The following is a 16,329-nucleotide window of genomic DNA, read 5'->3' as shown; positions in this document are numbered from 1 at the left end:
TGCACTGTTGGTGGGTCTTGAGGACAAGTTGGGGAACATGGTCATAGAGCCTTTCCGGTCTTCTCTCCATGCTCTCAGTCCACTGCCCTCCCACGTTGAAATTACGCACTTTCGGGAGTCTTTGGTAGGCTTCAAAAGCACTTGTGCCCCTGAATGCTCCATGTTACACATGCGCGTGTGCACTCTGACATGCACGATTTGGAGTCCCCTGTCTTCTGAAGCACTTGGGGGCACAAGCACTTTTAAAGAATTCTGAGGACTCTTGAAGGTGGATTCAACCAGTTGGTCAACTAACTCCAACGGGAAGGGTTGCAGGTGGACCGTTTCACGCTCAGAGGCCCAGGAAGGCTATATGGGATGTAGAACCTTCCTTCTCCATAGGTGAGAATCGAATTTTAGGTTCATTTTAGTTTTACTAGTACCCCTAAAGTGATAAAATATTTTGTGCATGAAGCCTATGGTGGCCTAGATTACCTGCTGCTGACCTCATTAGTGGTGCTCCTTATCTTTGGAGTCCCTCACTGCCCAGGGCTGTCGGGATTCTAAACTAGGCAAGCCCAGTAAAAGGAAAAGTTTAAGCAACAAACAAAAGCCCCGTGGGCGGGGTGAAATGCGTCGGTGGGCGTGGCTACTGCAGGAATGCCCGCGCAGCGTCCCCACATGTAATGCTGTCCACACTGACCCGGCTCCTTGCACATGAGTGGATAACGCAGCTCCAGAAGCGCTGAGGCCTAAGCAGATGGAGGTGATTGTTTGTACAGCGGCGGAGGAAGTTCTTTATATCCAGTGCACTGCAGTCAACGGAGGGCCCCGTGAGCCGGAGCTAACCAACTGAAGTGCGCAAGTATCATAGGTTGTACAGCCGCAAGATACTACAAGTTTGTGAAGCCTGAATGTGCCATACTGTGACCCCCTGTCCTCAAATGCCAGTGCATGAACTGTTTGTCTGCAGTAGCTACTTCAAAACTAATGGCCATCTAGTACTGCAGCAACATGCCATTCCAGTCACAGAAAGCGGGTTTTGGCAATATAACACAGTGTGTGCGGTGTCCAGGTGGTGGCTGAGGACCATATTGATCCTAGTTTGCTAGGTGGTTTTAGCAGTAGGCTGCGGCTGGGCGATTACACCTTGCGGGTAACTGGATCTGGTCCCTCTTAGATAAAATCGCGCATATCCTGGCCAGGTGCTGTTGTTTTTATTCTTGTGGGGTTTTTAATTGTGTTGTGCAATTTACATGTAGCTAAGGCTGTTATTAAAACGATTTTGTATGTGCATTGAGACTTCCAGGCAACTGGTATTGTTTAAAAGGAAGCATCCATATCCCTCTCAGTTAAAGGGGATCTTTCGCGAAAAAAGTAGGCAGTTAAAAAATGTGACAGATGACAGGTTTTGGGCCAGTCCATCTTTTTAAGGGGGATTCTCAGGGCTTTCTTTGTTTTCAACAGCATTTCCCGAACAACAGTTTAACTGCCAAAATAGCAAGATACCAGCCGGCCTCCCTAATCACTTGCACACTATTATGTCAGTTAAATCTTGCAACTGTTGTTCAGGAAATGCTGTTGAAAACAAAGAAAGCCCTGAGAATCCCCCTTAAAAAGATGGACTGGCCCAAAACCTGTCATCTGTCACATTTTTTAACTGCCTACTTTTTTCGCGAAAGAACTCCTTTAAGGTTCCCTGTAAGTTGCTGGCTCCTTGCCAGGCAAGTTGCACAAATCAGTTCTTAAAGGGGTGGGGCTCATTATTTTTTGTAAATCCAGGTTTTATTGTTTATTACAGAGTCTCTTTAAGCAGGAATTTGCTTGTTCATCGAACCTTTCAGCCCAGTAGTTCCAACCTCCCTTTACACTTCCAGAGACTAAAATAAAGTTGTTCCTCGCCTTGGGCTGTAAACTTACTGAACTTAGATGTTAGTGTTGCACAACACCTTGGCTTGGTCCAGAAATTCCCACCCTGGCTGAGTGTTAAATTTGGCAACTCGTACCTGAGATAACAGAGCAGAGCACCCAAAGGGAAAACATGATGAGTGACTCACAGGTGCTATCACCAGTCCATCGTGCCAAAGCAAAGACCTGAAAATAACTGTGTCCATTGTGTCAGTCCATCCCAGGAGGAGACACGCCTTAATCAGTGTTAGCTGATAAAAGATAAAGTCTGGTGATTGGGAGTATAAAATAACCCCCAGGAAGGACACACCAGCCTACATCGATCTCCATCTGTCCAGGGCAAGACCAATCCAGAGACCAACTATGGAATACCGGGTGTTCTGCTTGTTCGCCATTGCCCTGATCGTCGGCTCCTTCAGCTCTGCAAATGGACAGGCTGCACTGAGTAAGTTCAGTTCAAGGATGGGCTAAATCCAGTCCACAGTATGTCTAGGCCTAGGTCTGGAGACACCTATACCTGGCTATCTATACTGGGGGCACCTATGCCTGGCTACCTATATTGGGGGCACCTATGCTTGGCTACCTATACTGGGGGCACCTATGCCTGGCTACCTATACTGGGGGCACCTATAACTGGCTACCTATACTGGGGGCACCTATGCTTGGCTACCTATACTGGGGGCACCTATGCCTGGCTACCTATACTGGGGGCACCTATGCTTGGCTACCTATACTGGGGGCACCTATGCCTGGCTACCTATACTGGGGGCACCTATACCCTGGCTACCTATACTGGGGGCACCTATGCCTGGCTACCTTTACTGGGGAAACCTATGCCTAGCTACCTATACTGGGGGCACCTATGCCTGGCTACCTATACTGGGGGCATCTATGCCTGGCTACCTATACTGGGGGCACCTATGCCTGCCCACCTATACTGGGGGCACCTATGCCTGGCTACCTATACTTGGGGCATCTATGCCTGGCTACCTATACTTGGGGAACCTATACCAGGCTACCTATACTGGGGGCATCTATGCCAGGCTACCTATACTGGGGGCACCTATGCCTGGCTACCTATACTTGGAGCACCTGGCTGTGCCTGGCAACCTATACTGGGGGCACCTATGCCTGGCTACCTATACTGGGGGAACCTATGCCTGGCTACCTATACTGCGGGCACCAATGCCTGGCTTCCTATACCGGGGGAACCTATACCTGGCCACCTATACTGGGGGCACCTATGCCTGGATACCTATACTGGGGGCACCTGTGCCAGGCTACATATATACTGGGGGCACCTATGCCTAGCTACATATACTGGGGGCATCTATGCCTGGCTACCTATACTTGGGGCACCTGTGCCTGGCTAACCTATACTGGAGGCACCTATTATTATATAGGATAGTTGAATTGCACTCTAAAGGATGCCATACATGGTACAATTTTTCATATTTTTTTTTTATAATTTTATATTTTATAATTTTTGTAGATAATTTAGTTCGATGATTCCGTTAGATCGAATATAAAGATTTTTCAAGCATGTCCGATCAGATTTTTCTCAAAAAGGGGGATAATCGTTCAAATTTCTTCATCGAAAAAGAAAATATTTTCAACTTTCATTGTATTCGATCATTTGATTTAGATTGAATAAACGGAAAAATCGAACGCTTTTATTGTATCGTGTATGGTACCATAAGCCTTCCATTACCATCAGTTATTTTTTTGGAACAGACTCTTTGAGTAACCCTGACAGATAGAAGTACACAAATACAGATGAACAGATGAATTATTTACAGGTCTTCCTGGAGAACTGGCACGTGTACAGTATACCGTATATACAATGTGCCCTTCTAGGAAATAGAATGAATGAATTCCACAACCTGCCGCATGATTCGCAGATCTGAGCTCGGCCAACCCACCAGCGAGAGAAATCATCTTCACCGTCCAGCGTGGCCACAAGGCGGCGATGCGTCATTCGTGGAAAGGCTAAAATTACCCCCATTATTTACTTAGCTCAAAATTTAAAACTTTCTCAGCACGGGAATGAACTCAGCGGCGCGCCGATATAAGTAAACACTTACCCGGCAACTGCCCAGGGATTTCTAATGACTGCATAATTTCCCTTTTGTTTAATTAAATTGTTAAAAACTATATTTAGGAAGCGAGCAGATTAATAATGTCACTGTAAGTAAGCTCGGCTTTGGAAGCGGCTGTATGTAAATAATAGTTATTACCCTTGTTAAACAGATGTTAGCTTGAAGAATGACTTAGCAGAGTACACAGGAAAAATATCATGGAACCGCTGTGAGTCCCGGTACATCTACAGGAAAGAGTCACTTACAGGGAATCTGAAGCGAAAATAAACTTATGATATAAGGAATTTTATGTGTAGTACAACTAAGAAATAGAACAATAGTAGCAAAGAAAAGCGTCGCATATTGTGTCCAGTACAGGAAGAGTTAAAAAACTTCAGTTATTATCTATGCAAAAGAGCTTCTCTGAGCTCTCCGACTAATTTAGTCAGGGAGCAGTGCTATTTTGTGAAGCACTTATCTCAACCTTTTCTGGTTGAGCTCAATGGACGTCTGTCTTTTTTTCAACCCAAATAACTATGTAACCTGTATCCCACTGTTTCTTGTTTGTTAAGGTTTTACTGCTGAGCTAATGACCCTTTGTATTTTAAACTATGAAACAGAGCAGGAAAGTTCAGAGTATAGTTTGTATTGTAAACTGCAAATATTAAATAATGATGCAATGTTATAAAAAAAAAAAGCTATATAAATGAAAATAAAAATATGAGACACTTTTCTTTGCTACTGATGTTCTATGAATTACCCGTACTACACATACAATTCGTAATATCATACTTTTGCGAGCGCGTCTCTGCTTGGTGGGCTCCGCTCCGCCTTCAGTCTCCCAGCGGCGACCGCCGCTTGGAGACTGTTAGACGGCGAAGATGGTTAGACGGCCGTCTATGTACTACGTACAGTGCTGCAATCTAAGGCAGCGATGTACATGTGACAGCCGTGTCACTCGGCTGCCCCCTCCAGAGGGACAAAAGCAATCCACTGTGATAGGCTGAAGTCTATCACAGCCGATCGCGTTGATTGGCTGAAGGGAGGAGGGAGGGAAGGAGGGGGAAGAGAAAAAAATAATAGGAAAAAATATTAGAAAAATAAAGACATAAATATTTATTAAAAAAACAAACAAACACCTGGGATCAGACCCCACCAACAGAGAGCTCTGTTGGTGGGAAGAAAAGGGGAGGGGGCGGAATAAAACTTGTTCACTTGTATGCTGAGTTGTGAGTTGTGCCCTGCGGCGAGCCCTTAAAGCTGCAGTGGCCATTTTTATGAAAAATGGCCTGGTCTTTGGGGGGGGGGGGGGGGGGGGCTGTGGTCTTTAAGTGGTTAAAGAGGAACTGTAGTGAAATTAAAGTATTGAATACAATTGCTTATTTTTTTTACAATATTCACTTATAAATCATTTAGTCAGTGTTTGCCTATTGTAAAATCTTTCCTCTCCCTGATTTACATTCTGAAATGTATCACTGGTGGCGACATCTTTAGTTCTTCCAGGTGATCTGTATGGAATGTTCGTTACTCAGAGTTCCATGCACAGAGGGAGATGCTTGCTTGCTTGCCAGTTGGAAAAAAGCTGTTATTTCCCACAAAGTCAACAGGGTTCACAGACAGCAATCTGTCAGGACCCACAGGTCCGATCTGATTTCTCACCATTTTTCTGATCGATTCCTACAAAGCAAATTAATTGACCACTATCGTGAAAAAGTAGGCAGTTAAAATCTGACAGAACCGACAGGTTTTGGGCCAGTCCATCTCCTCATGGGGGATTCTCAGGGTTTTTTTTGTTTTCAACAGCATTTCCTGAACAGCAGTTGCAAAGTCTAACTGACAATGGCCTCAATTCACTAAGATTATGCTGGAGATGATAAGGCAAGAGAAAACTTACCTCCACACAGTGAGAGAGCTATCTTATCTCTTCATTCCTTAAGTTACCTCCTGTGTTGTTAAGTTACCTCCTCTGTAGTTAATTTACATCCTCTGTAGTTAAGTTATATCCTCTGTAGTTATTTTCACACGCAGTTAATTAACAGCCTGTCTTTAACTTTAGAATTCTAGAGTTGTTTTAAGGATTGAAGAGTTAACTTTAGGTTTGCCTGAGGTAAAATGTTTCCTGAATACTACATGCCTCATTACCATGGTGATAACTTTAGAAACGTTATTAAAGACAGGAGAGAAGCTTAGTGAATTGAGGCCAATATAGTGTGCAAGTGAGTAGGGAGGCTGGATGATATCTTAATATTTTGGCAGTGAAACTACTGTTCAGGAAATGCTGTTGAAAACAAAGCAAACCCTGAGAATTCCACATGAGGAAATGGACAGTCAAATTTTAGCTGCCTACTTTCTTTCGTGATAATAGCCCTTTAAGAAGTTTCAAGCAAATCGTAAACAAAGGTTAACTGATATTAATGTGCTGCAATAGCTGCTACAAATATGAGATGTGAATGGGAAGCCTCCTCGTGGCGCCCCTGGATAGTGCTATGTAGCATGAACTAATTCCCGCAGGGCGATTGTTTTGCGGTTTTTGGTTTTTGACCCTGCATATTTAGGCATGCGAAAGCAAATATATATTTGCATGAGCAATGTCTCGTGATTAGCCAACAGGCCAAATTTGCAAAGCCAGATTTGTCAGGTTCACTTGGTTGATGCACACATTTTCTCTCTGTTGTAATTAGATTTAAATATGAGATGTGTGTAGATTATGATTCATGTCTGTTCTTTCTCTCTGGACACAGCTCAGCAGCAATGTAACGTTCTACCAGTAGCCAGAGTGAACTGCGGAGCGTCTGGCATCACCCCTCAGGAGTGCTTCAACAGAGGCTGCTGCTTCGACAACACCATATCCGATGCCATCTGGTGCTTCTACGCCAAGCCCAACGACGGTAAGAGAAACTCTGAGAAAGGCAAAACAATATGGAGGCGTAGGAGCTGTTGGCAAAGGCATAGCTAGGATTTTCAGGGTTTTCCCGGGAGAAAGACAGTTTTTGCGCCCCGCTCTGGACAAAATGGGCATGGCAACACATCAAAATATAGTCATGGGTGGAGTCTAAAGTTATTTAGATAGCTATATGTGCCCCCTTACCCCATTCAGATAGCCAGATGTGCCCCCCTTTAAATAGCCAAATGTGTGCCCCTTTAGGCCTGGTTCACATTAGCGTTCCAGGTCCGGCTTCCAGACCCGGAACCATCCGTACACAGCGGATGGTGAATGGATACATTGTTAATCAATGTATCCATTCACACTCGTGCGACCGTCCGGATCCGATCCGGTAACGCAGCCCGGGGACGTTCCGGCTTTTTTCCAACTTGCTGCATTTTTGCCGTACGTCCTCGTGCGGCTGCGGACCCGGGCCGGATCCTGACCCGAGCATGTGCCCATGATGTGCAATGGGAAATGGATGTTTCTCCTCACACTGGCAATAGGAACCGATGCTTCCAGCACCGATCCTATGCCACTTGGGGGGCCCGGACTACACGCCGGTATCCCCCCTGCTTGCGGGGATCCATCTGTAAATGACGCCCGAGAATAATGGCGCACGGTGTTGCCGCTAATCCGTTTGCCGCTTATCGCTATTTAACGTTAAAGCCTTATTGTTATTTAACGTTAAAGCCTTATTGTTATTTAGCGTTAACACACAGAACCCTCTCTGTACCTATCCCTAACCCCAAAAACCCCCTGGTGGTGCCTAACTCTAAGACCCCCCTGGTGGTGCCTAACCCTAAGACCCCCCCGGTTGGTGCCTAACCCTAAGACCCCCCTGGTGGTGCCTAACCCTAACCACCCCCCTGGTGGTGCCTAATCCTAACCACCCCCCTCGGTGGTGCCTAACCCTAAGACCCCCCTGGTGGTGCCTAACCCTTAGACCCCCCCTGGTGGTGTCTAACCCTAAGACCCCCCCAGTGGTGCCTAATAGAGTTGGGCCGAACGGTTCGCCTGCGAACGGTTCCAGGCGAACTTTGAGGGTTCGCGTTCGCCTGCATCAGGTGAACTTTTGCGGAAGTTCGATTCGCCCCATAATGCTATATTGAGCAAATTTTTTAACCTCCATTTCACTGTCAGCAGACATGTTATTGTCAAACACACTGCTTTCAGTGTTAGAGAACTCGCCCACCCTCCCTTCAAGCTAGGTCCTTTATACCATTTGACTCAGTTGTCTGCCTACACTAATTAATTATGGGACAGCTGCTACACACTCTGCTAGGGAGATTTTAATTCCTCCCTTCTACCGGAGGGAGGAGGGTCTCTTCTGCCAGGGAATTATACTATTTTAAAAACCAGTATACATCATACCATAGCTGGGAATACATACATGAGTATACATCATACCATAGCTGGGAATCGAACCCAGATCTCACTGTGTGGTGGACACGTCACCCTAAGCACTGTACCACTACAGAAGTAAGTGAAGCTAGCCTAAAATTTAACATTTATGCTCAATGCAATAGAACCATTAGGTTGCTTAAAGGAGAACTGTAGTGAGAGGTATATGGAGGCTGCCATATTGATTTCCTTTTAAGCTATACCAGTTGCCTGGCAGCCCTGCTGATCTATTTGGCTGCAGTAGTGTGAATCACACCAGAAACAAGCATACAGCTAATCTTGTCAGATCTTACAAAAATGTCAAACACCAGATCTGCTGCATGCTTGTTCAGGGTCTAGGGCTAAAAGTATTGGAGGCAGAGGATCTGCAGGATAGCCAGGTAACTGGTATTGCTTAAAAGGAAATCAATATGGTAGCCTCCATATACCTTTCACTACAGTTCTCCTTTAAAGGGAACCTTAACTGAGAGTGATATGGCTGTTTCCTGTAAACAATACCAGTTGCCTGGCAGTCCAGCTGATCTTTGTGACTGCAATAGTGGCTGAATCACACCCTGAAACAAGCATGCAGCTAATCCAGTCTGACTTCAGTCAGAGCACCTGATCTGCATGCTTGTTCAGGGGCTGTGGCTAAAAGCAGGCAATTCAGGCAACTGGTATTATTTTAAAAGGAAAAATTAGCTGCATGCTTGTTTCTGGTGTGATTCACACTACTGCAGCCAAATAGATCAGCAGGGCTGCCAGGCAACTGGTATAGCTTAAAAGGAAATCAATATGGCAGCCTCCATATACCTCTCACTACAGTTCTCCTTTAAGCAACCTAATGGTTCTATTGCATTGAGCATAAATGTTAAATTTTAGGCTAGCTTCACTTACTTCTGTAGTGGTACAGTGCTTAGGGTGATGTGCCCACCACACAGTGAGATCTGGGTTCGATTCCCAGCTATGGTATGATCTGGTGTTTGACATTTTTGTAAGATCTGACAAGATTAGCTGCATGCTTGTTTCTGGTGTGATTCACACTACTGCAGCCAAATAGATCAGCAGGGCTGCCAGGCAACTGGTATAGCTTAAAAGGAAATCAATATGGCAGCCTCCATATACCTCTCACTACAGTTCTCCTTTAAGCAACCTAATGGTTCTATTGCATTGAGCATAAATGTTACATTTTAGGCTAGCTTCACTTACTTCTGTAGTGGTACAGTGCTTAGGGTGACGTGTCCACCACACAGTGAGATCTGGGTTCGATTCCCAGCTATGGTATGATCTGGTGTTTGACATTTTTGTAAGATCTGACAAGATTAGCTGCATACTTGTTTCTGGTGTGATTCACACTACTGCAGCCAAATAGATCAGCAGGGCTGCCAGGCAACTGGTATAGCTTAAAAGGAAATCAATATGGCAGCCTCCATATACCTCTCACTACAGTTCTCCTTTAAGCAACCTAATGGTTCTATTGCATTGAGCATAAATGTTAAATTTTAGGCTAGCTTCACTTACTTCTGTAGTGGTACAGTGCTTAGGGTGACGTGCCCACCACACAGTGAGATCTGGGTTTGATTCCCAGCTATGGTATGATCTGGTGTTTGACATTTTTGTAAGATCTGACAAGATTAGCTGCATGCTTGTTTCTGGTGTGATTCACACTACTGCAGCCAAATAGATCAGCAGGGCTGCCAGGCAACTGGTATAGCTTAAAAGGAAATCAATATGGCAGCCTCCATATACCTCTCACTACAGTTCTCCTTTAAGCAACCTAATGGTTCTATTGCATTGAGCATAAATGTTAAATTTTAGGCTAGTTTCACTTACTTCTGTAGTGGTACAGTGCTTAGGGTGATGTGTCCACCACACAGTGAGATCTGGGTTCAATTCCCAGCTATGGTATGATGTATACTCATGTATGTATTCCCAGCTATGGTATGATGTACCAGCTATGGTATGATGTATACTGGTTTTTAAAATAGTATAATTCCCTGGCAGAAGAGACCCTCCTCCCTCCGGTAGGAGGGAGGAGGGAATAGGTAGAAGGGAGGAGGGAGGTGGAAGGAATTAAAATCTCCCTAGCAGAGAGTGTAGCAGCTGTCCCATAACTAATTAGTGTAGGTAGGCAAATGGTATAAAGGACCTTGCTTGGAGGAGGGAGGGTGGGCGGGTCCTCCAGCAGTGATGTGTATTTCACTGAATTAGGTGTGGCTCCAGGTATTAAAGCTTTTGAAACATGTTTTCTATCATTTTTCCAGTTGATAGAATTTTTTAAAACTTTGAAAGTTCGCCTCCCCATTGAAGTCTATGGCGGTTCGCGAACTTTTTCGCAAACCGAACCTTTCGCGGAAGTTCGCGAACAGGGTTCGCGAACCTAAAATCGGAGGTTCGGCCCAACTCTAGTGCCTAACCCTAACCTTGACAGTGTTACATTAAATCCATTCACCGTTTTGCAGTTAAATAACGTCTGCAGTTTGGCTTAAGTAGGGCGCTATTGATAAATAACGTTACTGTGGGCAATAACGTCTGCTGTTTGGCAAATGAACGGCACTATTGATAAATAACGTTAGTGTGTGCCACTATTGATAAATAACGTTAGTGTGTGCCGTTTTTCTTCTTTTTTCCCTGTGCGCCATTATTATGCAGTACTAACGATAAATAGCGATAAGCGTATCTTTTTAATGCGGCGCCATTTTTATGCATAGGCACTGTGCGCCATTATTCACTGATCCGGCTTGCTGTGCCTTTCCGGCACTGCAATGTATCTAGTTCCGGCTACTTTATTGTAGCCGGGACTGATAAATTCTGGATCCGCAACTTGTGGCCACCGCAGAGACCCGTACGGTCTCTTTACGGCCCCCGGACCCCTGGACCCAGACCCCCGGACACTTGCGGACTCGAACCGCAAGTGTGAATGGGGCCTTAGTTAGCCAGTTGTGCTTCCCTTCACCCTGTTTAGATAGCCAGATGTGCCCCCTTTAGACAGCCTTATTCTGCTGCTGTAATCGCTTCTGCAGAGGGAGGAGAAGCAGGGGCACTTTGGTCAGCCAGCGAGCCGCCTCTCATGCATGTAGGGGTGCAACGGCTGTGCTGAGCGCCCTCACAGTGCTGCGCCTGGGGACATATGTTCCCCCTTGCCCTCCCATAGCTACGTCTCCGGCTGTTGGAAGTATCAACAGGATTATTGACTTGAACTGCAGTGTGGTAAAACAGCCACAAGATGTCACTGTAGAAAAAGATCATGGTGATATTTATGAGATTGTCAGTTTCCTGTATTTATTCACTCTGTGTTTCTCTCTGTTGTAAGCAAGCTGCACTTCCTGATGTTGATGTATAGTATATCTCTGCATGTCTTCCTTTAGTAAAGAGTTCTAACCTGTTATACTGGCTCCCTAGCGGAGTGTAAAAAACAAACAAACAAACAAACAAACAAACCACTAAGCTCCAACAGGAGCAGCAACGTGACCAACTGGGGAATTGGGGTGGAGCCAAAATTCTGGTTTAGAGGATGGTTCCACAAGGAGAGGGCACAGGCACCTCACCAGAACAACTATATACAGGAGGACAATAAAACTATAAGTTACTGTTTTGCAGGAAAGACTATTGTAGTAAATGTACTAACTAATAATCAGGCCTGTGACACCTCTCACACTTTAACCCCTTCAGGACCGGCTGCCTATCCCCCCTTAAGGACCAGGCATTTTATATGCCAGGGGGGTGCGTTTGGGGGGGGGGGTCAGGCAGCCGGATCCCTACTGTGGGCACATAGATATGATCCCCCCTGGGTGGCCAGGTGTCCCCCGTATTGCTAGCGGCCTTTACTCACCTCCCAGGCTCCAGCGATGAGCAGCTGTAGACACCTCCGCTCTCGCTGGCTTACCGGCTTGTACTGACGCTTAGTTCCGGGCCACAGCTTGATGACGTCATCAAGCCGGGACCCGACACATAGCGTCAATACAGCAGGGATGCCGGCCAGAGCGGTGGGGAGCGCCTATCGTCGGGGGAATAGCAGAAAGGTGAGTGGATCCTCTTCTTTCCCCCCTACCACCACAGCTCTGTAAGTGATCACTATGATCCGCCGGCGATCATAGTGATCACGTGATCAGCAGCCATACGCGATGTCAGCTTAATCTCCCCTCTCCGGTTTGCACGATCGCGTCGGGATGGTTTGTTAGCACGGACGTTGAATAAGCGTCCAGTCAGGGTGGCAGCACCACCAGCTGGACGTAAATTCAAACTACCTTGGTCCCCAAAAGGTTAAACATGATGCTGTGTTGCGATTGTTATTCAATCGCTCCACAACATTCCCAACAGGTCGCACTGCATGATAACAGTGTGGTGTGACCATACAGTGGGGCATACAGTACAGTGAAAGTATGCTTCATTCACTGCCATTGTAAACACATAATTCAAGGCAAAGCATCAGTGGCAGAACTACAGATCACGGGGCCCCTATCCGGGGATCATGCGGAATTGGGACCAGGCCCCCATCCCCCCTTCTATTCAGTAATGTGCGCTCTCCCACCCCATTATAGTATCTAGATGTGCCCCTTCCCTCCCTCCCCAGTATGGTAGCTACATGTGCCCCGCTCCTCTCCACCCTAGTACATATCATAGCTGACAGCCCATGCCCATACTTCCCAACTTTTTGAGATGAGAAAGAGGGACACTCAAGCCACGCCCCTGTCACACCCATGATCACACCCCCATCACACTCCTAGTCACACATACTATAAAGATCTCATAAGAAAAATAAGTTGTTTTATAAACCACACTGGTCCTTTCTATCCTGGTTTATTTTCCTTCATAATAACTTTTTAATGGATACCCGAAGTGACATGTGACATGATGAGATGTACAGTGGCTAGCACACAAATAACTATGCTGTGTTCCTTTTTTTCTTTCTCTGCCTGAAAGAGTTAAATATCAGGTATGTAAGTGGCTGACTCGGTCCTGACTCAGACAGGAAGTGACTAGAGTGTGACCCTCACTGATAATAAATTCCAACTATAAAACACTTTCCTAGCAGAAAATGGCTTCTGAGAGAAAGAAAGAAAGATAAAAAGGGAAATTTCTTGTCAGTGAGGGTCACACTGTAGTCACTTCTTCTCCAAGTCAGGACGGAGTCAGCCACTTACATGCCTGATATTTAACTCTTTCAGGCAGAAAAAGAAAAAAAGGAACACAGCCAAGTTATTTGTGTGCTTGGCACTGTACATACACATGTCTATCTCATCATGTCACATGTCATTTCGGGTATCCTTTAAGGTTTCTAATATATGAATTTAAAGGATGGGAATAAAGTTTAGAGTCAATGAAACACATTTTTATATATATATTTACATAGAAAGGGACAAAGTCCAGAAAGAGGGACAAATGAGGAGGAAAGAGGGACAGAGGGACAGGGCTCCCAAAGAGAAACTGTCCCTCCAAAAGAGGGACAGTTGGGAGCTATGCATGCCCAAATTATACACTTGGCAATGCAGCGGACATATATTCTGACTCACATGAGATTGCTGTACCTGCCCAGTCTAGTTGCAGTTTAATTCAACTAAATGGCAGCGTTTGTAATCACAAAAGTGTTAAAGTGGACCCAAATCAAAAATACAAGATTTCAGAAATAAAATCAATTTTCTAAATTATAATAATAAATAGCCGCCTTTTTTCAGCTGCATGATGACAAATATAAAATATTTTACATTTATTGGAGGAACCCCTCCCTTCCTTTCATATTGCCGGGACAGAATCCAGCAAACTGGTGGAGTAGAAGGTGTCCGGCAATGGAGGAATTGCTAATGGCTGCCCCCAGTATAACCCTAGTTATTAAAAGAGAAGGGTGAAAAGCATGCACTGAAATGCTCATAGGCCTGAAGGAGTGTTTACTTATCTTTGTATGTGCCAGAGTAGTGCAACTAAATATTTTGAATTAAAAAAAATGTTTGGTTTCGGTCCGCTTTAAGCCTGGTATACACCTTCAATTTGGATTGGCCAATAACTGGCCAATTTTACCACTTTCACATAGTTTACATTTTTGAATACTAAGTATAGATTGATTATGTAGGTAAGCTTGTATACTACATGGAAGTGGTAAAACTATCCATTTATTGCCCAATCAAAATAGGATGTTTGTACCAGGCTTAATTGACAGGCAGAAGACACACCACTGTTAACTGGCTATGTGTATGAGCCCCTTACAATTTAAATCAGAGAAGTTAAAAACATAAGAGCAGTTTCAGTAAGTCATAGAAATATTTTGGACCTGGTTGAGTTTGGAAAAATCGAGGTAAAGCATCATTTGTTCTTTCATTTTGATTGTCAGGCAAACATTGATAAACATGTTTCCCTCTTACCGCAGAATGCCTCCTCTAAAGGAAACTGGATGAAGAAACCGGTCACTGCCAGTGGAACGATCGTCTCATCTAACACTTCAACACGACGATCTGAGATCTCTCCCTATCTGATGATCAGATGATTGACTAATGCTAAAGACTTTTCCTCTTTTTCAATGTTTTATAGCCAGGCACATATTTAAAGTAATAAAACTGCAACTCTAGAAATGTATACCAGTCTCACAATTCATTTTGGCAAAGGAGAAAGTGTGATTTGTAAGATCCTCAGGGGTGGAGCTAGTGCCTGTGCTGTGTGTGCCCTGAGGATCATTGTAAGATCCTCAGGGGTGGAGCTAGTGGCTGTGCTATGTGTGCCCTGAGGATCATTGTAAGATTCTCGGGGTGGAGCTAGTGTCTGTGCTGTGTGTGCCCTGAGGATCATTGTAAGATCCTTGGGGTTGAGCTAGTGTCTGTGCTGTGTGTGCCCTGAGGATCATTGTAAGATCCTCGGGGTGGAGCTAGTGGCTGTGCTGTGTGTGCCCTAAGGATCATTGTAAGATCCTCAGGGTGGAGCTAGTGGCTGTGCTGTGTGTGCCCTGAGGATCATTGTAAGATCCTTGGGGTTGAGCTAGTGTCTGTGTTGTGTGTGCCCTGAGGATCATTGTAAGATCCTCGGGGTTGAGCTAGTGTCTGTGTTGTGTGTGCCCTGAGGATCATTGTAAGATCCTCGGGGTTGAGCTAGTGTCTGTGTTGTGTGTGCCCTGAGGATCATTGTAAGATCATCGGGGTGGAGCTAGTGTCTGTGCTGTGTATGCCCTGAGGATCATTGTAAGATCCTCGGGGTTGAGCTAGTGTCTGTGCTATGTGTGCCATGAGGATCATTGTAAGATCCTCAGGGGAGGAGCTACTGTCTGTGCTGTGTGTGTGCCCTGAGGATCATTGTAAGATCCTCGGAATGGAGCTACTGTCTGTGCTGTGTGTGCCCTGAGAATCATTGTAAGATCCTCAGGGGTGGAGCAAGTGAGTGTGAGATAGTGCTGACAACACATAAAATTGTTTGTGTTCATTGTCTATTTTTATTTTTCATTGGAAGGGTTAATAAACCTGTATAGTCAAAGAAGTCAGGCTGCAATGGTAGCTCTCCTCAAAATTAATTAGAGGTAATAAAAATTCTGTTTGCCAGACACTCCTGATAGTGGGCTACTGATGAAAATTTCAATAAATCATCATTTCTCTGTATGGGAGCTGAATGAACAGCAGCCATCCATGTACATGCGACGTTAAACATGGCTCAGACTCCAGATTGAGATTTTTAACCACAAAATAAGGACATGGACTCCAGGATAGTTCTAATTAGGATTAGTTGTACAGGTCCAGTACAAAACATCAACATAACCAGACAGGTACAGTTTACTGGAACATTTACTCTGTAAAGTGCTGTGTAAGTGTTATATAAATAATAATAATAGTAATAATAAATACAGCCATAATAACAGAACTTGGTGGATTTCAGTAAGATTTCAGATTTAGAGTTTAAAGAGGAACTGAAGAGAGAGGTATATGGAGGCTGTCATGTTTATTTCCTTTTAGACAATACCAGTTTCCTGGCAGCCCTGCTGATCCCCTGCCTCTAATACTATTAGCCATAGCCCCTGAACAAGCATGCAGCAGATCAGGTGTTTCAGTGGTTCAGACTTATAAGTCTGATCTGACAAGACTAGCT

At 44.9% G+C, this 16,329-nt stretch overlaps 1 protein-coding gene across 1 annotated transcript; it reads left to right on the top strand.

Annotated features, from left to right (window-relative positions):
• The first annotated feature begins 2,195 nt into the window (after window positions 1-2,195).
• On the top strand, window positions 2,196-14,838 carry LOC137547295 (putative gastrointestinal growth factor xP1). Its single transcript, XM_068270724.1, has 3 exons — window positions 2,196-2,332; window positions 6,707-6,853; window positions 14,633-14,838. The coding sequence occupies exons 1-3, from the start codon at window positions 2,251-2,253 to the stop codon at window positions 14,644-14,646; spliced, it is 243 nt and encodes an 80-aa protein (XP_068126825.1). The 5' UTR covers window positions 2,196-2,250; the 3' UTR covers window positions 14,647-14,838.
• Window positions 14,839-16,329: the final 1,491 nt, after the last annotated feature.

Source organism: Hyperolius riggenbachi, chromosome 2, assembly GCF_040937935.1.
Source record: "Hyperolius riggenbachi isolate aHypRig1 chromosome 2, aHypRig1.pri, whole genome shotgun sequence".
Lineage (NCBI taxonomy): Eukaryota > Metazoa > Chordata > Amphibia > Anura > Hyperoliidae > Hyperolius > Hyperolius riggenbachi.
The sequence above is the reverse complement of the archived record's forward strand: the minus strand, read 5'-3'. Positions and strand labels throughout refer to the sequence as shown.

Bases quoted from the DNA above. Each gene is read 5' to 3' on its own strand.
- LOC137547295 (XM_068270724.1), top strand. From the start codon at position 2,251: ATGGAATACCGGGTGTTCTGCTTGTTCGCCATTGCCCTGATCGTCGGC. The intron at 2,333-6,706 runs GTAAGTTCAGTT...CTCTGGACACAG, and splicing joins AAATGGACAGGCTGCACTGA to CTCAGCAGCAATGTAACGTT.